Below are 9,865 nucleotides of genomic sequence, written 5' to 3' on the forward strand. Positions count from 1 at the left end.
TTTTCAATTTTTGAATAAGCTTCTGAAAACTTGCAAAAAATTGTGCCAATTTCTAGAAATTTTAATGAAATTCGTAAATAATTCGCAAAAAATTGGGAAACTTCATGAAGGTTGCAAAATATTGACGAAATTTTCTAAAATTGTTGCGATAGTTCACTAAATACTTGTAAAAAATTTGAAGTTGTAAAAGGTGTGAAATTCGTGAAATTCATGAAATTTTTGAAGCTTATGAAGCGTTCACAAGTTGGCAAAAATCTAAAATATTTTAAATAAAATGTTAAAAAGTTGGCTAAAGTTTAAAAGATCACAATGTTCACAAAAGTTTATGAAATTTGTATAAAGATGTCAAAAATTGATAAATATTTGTCACCTGCAAACTTTGATTACAAAGCTTGTAAAAATTCGAAACAATGTAAAAATCTTTACAAGAACTCATATTAAAATTGTGATATTTGTACAATTTGTCAAAATTTGCAAAACTGGTGAAAAGATTTTGTGGTCTAAAGATTGTAAAATTTGCAAAAGCTTGAAATAATTTAAAAAAAATGTTAAATAATGCTCACAAAACTCATTAAAATTTGTGAAACTTATACAATTTGTCAACATTTGTAAAATATGAGAAAATTTGGTGCGCTAAAAATTGTAAAATTTGCAAAAGTTTGAAAGAGTTTAAAAATTGTTCACAAAACCTCAACAAAAAATTTAAAATTTTTCAAAGATATTTCAAAATTTTCGAAGTTCCCTAAATGTAGAAAGTTAGCCAAGCTTATGAAGATTTTGTGAAATTCAAATAATTTCTCTAAAGTTGTCAAAAATTGATGAATATTTGTAAATGTTTAAAAAACTCATGATGAAATGTCTCTTATCTTTTCAATCAAAAGAATAAGTAGATCTGCTACAGAAACTCGTTTCAAAATACTTGAATTTATTAAAGAAACACATTTCAAAATACTCAAAAAAATCCTATCGTTTCTTCTATAAACTCGCTTGTCATTGTACAAATTAGTATAACAGGTTCCCATCAAAAAATCTCTATACAATTGGAAATATTATACAACAACAACAACAACTACGCCTTCATCCCAAAACAATTGGGGTCAGCGATATGAACCAAAAAAGAAATTCATTTTGGGTCTTCCACATGAATCCTTTTCCTCCAATCATTTCTATCCAATGCCATGTCCTCGGTGAGGTTCAAAGCATTCATATCCTTTCCTATCATCTCCATCCAAGTCTTCCTAGGCCTACCCCGACCTCTTTTAACTAATATATTTTCACATTTCTCCAACCTTCTAACCGGAGCATCATTAGGCCTTCGCCGAATATGTCCAAACCACCGTAAACGATTCTCTCGCATCTTATTTTCAATGGGTGCAACACCTACCTTCTTACGTATCTCCTCGTTCTGAATCTTATCTTTTATTGTATTTCCACACATCCATCTAAGCATCCGCATCTCAGCTACACTCATTTTTTGAATATGATGTCTCTTGGCAGCCCAACATTCCGTACCATATAGTAAAGCGGGTCTAATAGTCGTCCTATAAAACTTTCCCTTCAACCGCAATGGCATTCTACGATCACACAGCGCTCCAGTTGCACTTTTCCATTTCATCCACCCAACCTTTATCCCAATTTCTCCATACTTTTGAATGATGGATCCCAAATATTTGAAATAATCATTCACAATTGGAAATATTACATTGCAAAAAAATCCATGCTATTGACATTCACTTGTCAAATAATCACAATTTCAATAAAAATTAACTAGTTACACATCATTGAATTATTTAATTATTATCATTTATAGACCTTGCTCTGGCCAATAAGATCTCTTCTGCTGTGTGCAGGGATAGGTTGAATCTGATTCTCAGTGAGTACTTTCCAGTCTGGAAATGTATTGAACTGAGGAGCCTTTTCGGCTAATTCTAGTTGGATTTTCTATTTGCCAAGAAAGGAATCTCAGCCTTCTCTTCTACCCCATCCCTTCTGTTCATCACTTGTTTATTATTGAATAGAGAACGGGAAGTAGATCAAGCCACGGGCAAAGTCTGTCCACTTTCCCTTGCACCGCCGCATAAAACCCCGAGAAAGATATCATTTACAGATAATGGAATACAAAATTGCTTTCTTCACTATTTTCTCCCCAAAAATAGAGAGAGAGAGAGAGAGAGAAGTTGTAAGCCACAAATTCTTTAAGTTCTGTACAAAGAAACAACTTAACTTAAAGAAACAACTTTTTTGAACCAGCTTAGTCTTCCGGAAAAAAAATGATCAAGTATTAAAATCCGTAAAGTTTTTGTTAAAGTTTGTGACTTGTAAAATTTGCAAAAGTTTCAAAATGTTTGAAAATTTATTCAGAAGTTGAAAATTTGTAAATAATTGTGACATTTGTCAAAAACCATAAAATTATGATAGAAGAAAATTTTGTAATGTATATGACAATTCACAATTGAAAAGAAAAACTCATCAAAACTTTGAAATAGTTTAAAAATTGTTTCCAAATGCTTAAAAAATATATGTGAAATTTACAAAATTTATAAAATTACTCTAAAATTTTGAAGCACCGTAAAATTTGAAAATTTTCTAAATAATCATAAAATTTGCCAAAAGCTCTAAAATAAGTGGAGTTTGTAAAGGTTTTAAATACTGTCAAAAGCCAAAAAAATTTAAAACTTATATTGAATTGAAAGTTGTAAAATTTGTGAAATTCATAGAATTTGCAAATTTGCTTCAATGATTTAAAATTTATAAACTTTGTGAAAGGTAGGTAGTTTGCAAAAGTTAGAAACAATTTATGCATGTTCACAACAACTTGCAAAACTATGTGAAGAGTTTTTGAAAATTTCCTAAAAGGTTTTCAAAATTTCTAAATGTTATCAAAAGTTGTAAAACTTATAAAATTCATCAAATTCGCAAAATTCATCAAAAGTTTTAAAAAATCTGTAAATGTTTGTGAAAGGTAAAATTTTCAAAGGTTTCAAAAAAACTAGAAATGTTTAGAAAGCTCACAAAGAACTTATTAAATTTGTAAATTTCTTAAAACGTGTAAAAATTGGTCAAAATTTGGAAACAAATTTATATTGTGAAAGTTTGTAAAGTTTGAAAATTTTCAAAATAGTGCTCAAAAGTTTTTCAAATAATTTATCAGAAACAGTGAAATAAAATATTTCATTGGAAAATATATTAAATTAGTATAATTTCTGAAAAAGTTGTGAAATTTTTAAAGTTCGTGATGTGTTTTAATGTTTGCACAAGCTCTAAAGAGCTCACAAAAAACTTGTAAAATTTGCAAAAAATGTCAAAAGTTAAACAATTTCTGAAATTTATAAAAATTCAAACACTTTATCAAAAGTTGGTTGTAATATGTTGTAGAATTTGCAAAACTGTCAAATAATTAAGAAATGTTCATAAAACCTCAAAAAGTTTGTAACATTGCAAAATAGATCAAATTTTGCTAAATTTTTTGAAATATTGTAAAATTTTGAAAATTTGTAAATAATTGTAAAATTTGGGGAACTTGTTGAACCAATAAAATTTGTCAAAAGCTCTAAGTTCCAAAATTTTGAACTTTAAACAATTTAAAGATATTACCAAAATTAGTGAACCAACCTTTTTTAAAAATTAGAAAATTTATGAAACTAAAGTAATTTTCAAAAAAAGTTATGAAATTTATAAAGTACATGAAAGGCTGTAATGTTTGCAAAAGCTCTAAAAAAGCCATAAAAAACTTGTGACATTAGTAAAATTTGTCAAAACTTGTAAAATTTATAAAATTTGCCAAAAGTTAAAAATATATAAAATTTATGCAAATATACAAATTCCATCCTTTTAGTATTGGCTTATTCAAAAAAACCTTGTTCTTTGGAAGAGCCGTGAAAAAAATTCAACAAAAGACAAACAAATCCACTAAGGGGGCTTCTTTGGATTTCCCTAATTTGGAGTTCTTCGAAGGAAAAAGACACTAATTTGATCTTTTAAGACAAAAATGTAAGACTGGTGACAACAGTTCATCACGGAAATAAGGACTCACTGAGCCCGGGATCACTAAGGAGTCTTTAAAAAATTTATGAAAAGAAATATCAGAAGCTGCAAAACTTCTGAACTTCATAGAAGCTGCAAAACTTCTGAAGTTCATAGAATCTGCAAATTCTTTTCAAAGTTTTAAAATTGTAGAATTTGTGAAATGATGTAAAGTTCGTAAAATTTTCAAAACTTGTTATTCAAAATTTGTAAAGTTTGTAAAGAGTTGTAATGCAAAAATTTAAACATTTTAGGGTTGTAATTTTTTTCAAAAGTTGTCAAATTTGTAATTTGTTCCTAAAGTTTGAAAAAAGTTTAAAATGTTTACAAAAAGTTTGAATAGCTAAGAAATGTTTACAAAAACTCAAAAGAATTGTAAAATTTGTAAAAAAATGTAAAACATAAAAATTTTGTCACTAGTCATGAAATTTGTTAACTTAGTAACATTGATCAGAAGTTCTAAAAATTTTGAAATTTGAACGTTGTGACTTTTCCAAAGTTTGAAATAGTTTAGAAGAAACTAACAAAAATATGACACATTGCGTAAAATTAGTAAAAATCTGTCAAAAATTGAAATGTTTTTAAGATTTCAAAAGTTATCAAACTTGTGAAATTCATACAATTTGCAAAATCAATCAAAAGTTTTAAAATTTTATAATGTTTGTCAAACGCAGTATTTGCAAAAGTTTATAATGGTTTAAAAATGTTCAAAATAACTCAAGAAAAAATTTGTAAAAAAATGCATAAAACTTTTTCAAAATTTGTGAAATATATAAAAACTTTTTCAAATTTTATAAAATTGAACAAATTTGCAAAATTATAACATCATTTTTAAAGTTTGTGAAATTTATAAAATAGTTTACAATATTTGCGAAAATTTTGTAAAGTCTGTGTCGTTAAAAGCGCTAGGCATTGCCTAGGCAAGTACTTGTATATACACTAAGAAATACCTGTATATATATAGACACACACACACACATAAAATACACTCAGAAATATGTGTATGTATATCATTGTCACAAATATCGTTCTTGGGTTTTTATCGGCAAGGTTTTTCTCGGGTATTATTCGGAAAGTTTGTTTTTCTCGGAAAAATCGCAAGAAAATATCAGGGATTCAAAAAATTAGAAAATATATAAAAATAATAATAGAAATTTTGTAAAAGTATGAGTTTTCTACAAATTTTCTTACAAAAACATTGATAAAATTTAAATAGTTATTAAAATGTTAAAATAAACCAAAAAAAGTTCAAAATGTATTAAAAAAGGCTTTTTTTTAATTCACCGAAAATATCGCAATAATAACACACAATAAAAACGTGATATTTTCAAAATGACGATATTTTGAAAATATTGTCTTTTTCTTCTTCTTTTTTGCTTTACCTGTTTTTACCATTTTTAACGTGATATTTTGAAAATATTGCTTATATCTGTGACAATCTATGTCACATGGGTGCGGGTGCGGGTGCGGGTACGGGCGCGGGTGCGGGGATTCGGCACTTCCAAAAAAACTCGGGTGCGGCAGGGGCAAAAATGTAATATATATAAGGGGGTCGGGGGGTTCACCCGACGCGGGTTTTTTCAAATTTCATTTTATATACAGCTGCACGCACCCATCTCGTCAGGAGAACAGTGAATACTAATAGCCAGCAAGGCTACCACCATTATTGTCATTTATTATGGAGAGAGAAAATCCTTTATGAAAAAGAAGGATCAGCAAGGCTACCACCATCATTATCATTTATTGTGGAGAGAGAAAATCCTTCACGAAAAAGAAGGATTAGGAGCAGTTGTCAGCTGTTGTCTATCATTTATTATGGAGAGAGAAAATCCTTTACGAAAAAAGAAGGATTAGGAGCAGCAGTTGCTGTCAGCAGAAAAAAAAATTTTTTAAAATTTCGCAGCCCATTTCATAGGGCAATTTTTAAAAAAAAAATCCAAAAAAAAAGGACCTAAATGATCCTGGGTACGATCAACGCACCCAGGATCGGGTTGACCGCACCCGGTGTCGCACCCGCGTCGAGTCAACGCAGGTGCGGCACCCTGCTAGCCGAATCCCTGTGACATAGGTGACAGTGATGTATATATATGTACACACACAGGACTGAGAAGTATATAGGTATCACGTATGTATATATATATATATATATATTGAGAAGTACCTCTCTCTCTCTCTCTCTCTCTCTCTCTCTCTCTCTCTCTCTCTATATATATATATATATATATATATATATATATATATATATAGGCCTTCGATTCTGCCGCCCAAGGGCTAGACGCCAGCTGCCCTGCCGGTTTTTTGAGATCCAACGGTACGGATGGATAGATTAGATCCAAATCTATGGATCTGGAAAAAAAATCGCTGAAAACGGACCTCTAGATCAAATTTTATAAAGATTGAAATTCAACACCTTTATCACCTTCGAAAATAGGGGGGCGTATTTTGGGTTCCCAACATCGGATTTCGACGATTTTTTTTTTTTTAATTCACAGATTTCAGCCATTCGACCACATCTATGTGGTCGGCACCCCAAAAAAAACACCGGCCGCCGACCGAAATGGCCGGGCAGCCGACTGGACGGGCATTCCTAAGAATCCTATATATATATATATATATATATATATATATATATATATATATATATATATATATATATATATATATATATATATATATATATATATATATATATATATATATATATATATATATATATATATATATAAGCTAATCCACCTTCTTCATTGTAAAACCTAATATATTAGCTAGATATATTTCCACCAGAAAGAAATACCAGATTAGAGGGAAATGGATGCAACATTTTATCAGAAAGCCAATTGGAATTTAGTAGGAAACTATTTGGTGTTCAGTGCACTTTTTGAAACCTAGCAATTTAATGCATCCACGAAATCAATATAAGCTCTTTCAAAATGTGATTCTTGTCGGTACCCATATTCATGTAAGTTGTAACAAGTATAAACTCTATGATTCATGTTAACGCATCTAACAACCTGTAACCATTTTGAAGGTACTGTCGGTACTCATGTTCATGTAAGTAGTAACAAGTATAAACTCTACGATTCATGTTAACACATCTAACAACCTGTAACCATTTTGAAAGTACTGGCCTACTTTTACAGCAATAGCAGTTAGACAATAAGAATGAGCAAACTAATTACCTCAAACTAAGAGTAAATCTTAAACCACTTGACAAGCTTATATAGTATTGAACACAATTATGAAACCAATAACCAGTGAACACAAGAAACGTGAACTTAAACAATACCTACTAACCTGTTTAAGTAGTTCCATTGCTCATCCAATGGTTTGTTTCTTGAAAGAATCTCCAAAGGACCAATTTCCAATAATCTCAAAGAATGTATGATGATATCATCTTTGCCCACATCATCAAGGTCATTGTGTTTCCCACCAGCATGCGTGCACTTTTGGGTGTCGCAGGCACAGTTTGCTTTACTCAATGAACTGTTAGGATGAACAATTCAAGAAAGATTCCTCCGGTTCATGCCTGAAAGAAAAAGGTCACTCAGTTTAGGGTGTGATTCATTCTTGAAATGCAATTACCTGTGAAATACTCTTGATCAACGAAAAGATGAATAAACAACCCCAATGACTTTCAAGACCTACAAATGCATTGGAAGTATTCAACAATACAACTACATAAACTGACTAGATATAGAATAATGTCATAGACTACATAAGTTGAGTAGATATTTATGGAGCTAGCTAGGATCCAAATATCACATTTAAATCTGGTCATCTCTTCATACCCAAAGAGGTTAGCGCAGTGGGAGCGGTTTGTGGCTGTTTGGCGGGCAGTAGCAATTAGATTCTCATGGGTGACAACTCCTTGTGCAAGCCAAGTATGGTGTATCTCTTGAGGTTGGGAAGGTTGTCCAAGAGGTTTTACCGCTCAAGAGTCAAGACTGGGTTTCCTTTCGATAGCATTGGAAAAAAAAATCTGGTAATCTTTTCTTGGTATCGCCTGGTGCTATTTTAACAAACTAGACTAGTTGAAGGATGAAGCAAATACTTTGTTCCCAATTTGCAGATGCAAATATGAAATTAACTTAAAAGTCTCTCCCTTGGTCTCATCTGGTGTCATTTTAACAAACTAGACTAGTTGAAGGATGAAACAAATACTTAGTTCCCAATTGGCAGGTGCAAGTATGAAACTAACTTAAAAGTCTCGCTCCCATAGGATCTGTTTACGTACGGATCAATTTCCAACTAAACATTTTATCTAATTCAAATCAAGAACAGAAACATCAAATTCTGGATTCAGATTTGGACTTTCATCCTCCAATCCGTGTCACCCCTCCAAGACTACCTAAACTTGCTTCATGTGAAAACTTCTGCTTCCTGCAACTTTCTAATAGTCAAGTAGTCAATTTTCAACACGCTTTCTAAAAAGAGCCAAAGTCTATAACATTGATAACATAAGAGTTTCTATTTCGCCCAATTCTATAACATTGTAAAATGATCGATAATCCAAATCCCTAAAACCATCAGAAACGAGACAAATTCTATGTACGGTAAAAAATCTTCCCGAGTTTATAAACAATCGCCAAGATCGAATGATGAACAACACTCAAAAAATCCCAAAGATCGGAAGAAAGATGATCTTCAAGAAACCCCAAAGATCCGAAAGAATGATCATCTTCAAGAAACCCAAAGATCGGAAGAAATATAATGAGAACCCGTTTACAAAGAATCCAAAACCTCGCATCTAAAAAACACTGTGATCAATTTCAGACGAGAGAAGAACCAAAAAAGGAAAGGAAATAACACGAGAACCCCAATTTCTCGGGAGAAAACCCTAATACCTGTCGGAAGATCGTCGCATCAGAGCCAAGTGAGCTCGCCTTGATCCGCCGCTACGCACCTCCCGCTGTCGCTCTCAACACAAGTCATCGCCGAAACTCGGGGTGGTTTTGCCCATGCTCATTGAGATCGTCTTCTTCCGCCATCCATTAACCGCCGGGATCCTCGACCGGGTGCCGCATGCGCATTCCACCTCGGGAGCCGTCATGGACCTCTGCCGGAGCTTGATCGAACACCGACTCGACGCCTTCGCCATCTGCCGCACTTGTCCGACCTCGGCCTTCCGCCATCACCATCGTAATGATACAAGAGAGGTGATTGGAACCTTTGGACGTCCCCCGCCTCTTCTCCATCGATCGGTGTTCAAAGAGAGAGAGAGAGTTGGGCCGTGCTTTCGAGTACTCGGCCCGTATGGGCCTTAGTTTTTCTCTTATACTCGAAAAAAAGCGGGCCTAACCCGGCCCGGTATATATATATATATATATATATATATATATATATATATATATGGGCCGGGCGGGGCCGGGTCCGGGTCACGGGCTTCTTTCGGGGCGGCGTGTATAAAGGTAAACCAATAATTTAGTAAAAAGTATTTTAAGTTTTAAGTTTATCTAGTTTCCTATTTTCTTTTTTCTTTTTTCTTTTTTCTTTTTTCTTTTTTCTTTTTCTTCTTCTTTTTTCATAGATTTTTTTCTCAAAAATGTACGGTCAGATATTTTCTGTTCATATTTTTTGTCATGGTATAATTATTTATGATGTGGATTTAAGTAGGCTTGTTTTGGTATGATGAAATCAACAATGGTATATGTTGAATCAAGATTATATATATGAAATTAAAAAAATAGATTCAAATGGATCTAAGATAAAAAAAATCTTTTATGAAAATGAAATTGAACTTAATATGGTAGCAAATATCTTCTTGTCTATTGAAACATTCAAATGGAGTAAAAAAAAAGATCAAATTTTAATATGAGTTAATTATGATTTTAATTAAGCCAAT

General features: G+C 32.0%; 1 protein-coding gene across 1 annotated transcript in view; it reads right to left on the reverse strand.

The window, feature by feature from the left end:
* Window positions 1-9,272, reverse strand: part of LOC149819555 (U-box domain-containing protein 13-like) — a 61,982-nt gene extending 52,710 nt beyond the window's left edge. The window contains exons 1-2 of the mRNA XM_089985731.1: window positions 8,868-9,272; window positions 7,318-7,549 (exon numbers count right to left, since the gene is read on the reverse strand). Coding sequence (XP_089841857.1) covers window positions 7,318-7,335 — 18 coding nt within the window. The 5' untranslated portion in view covers window positions 7,336-7,549; window positions 8,868-9,272. The remainder of the gene's footprint in view (window positions 1-7,317; window positions 7,550-8,867) is intronic.
* Window positions 9,273-9,865: the final 593 nt, after the last annotated feature.

The sequence above is a fragment of the Nuphar pumila genome, chromosome 13 (assembly GCF_984573655.1).
Source record: "Nuphar pumila chromosome 13, dmNupPumi1.hap1.1, whole genome shotgun sequence".
Lineage (NCBI taxonomy): Eukaryota > Viridiplantae > Streptophyta > Magnoliopsida > Nymphaeales > Nymphaeaceae > Nuphar > Nuphar pumila.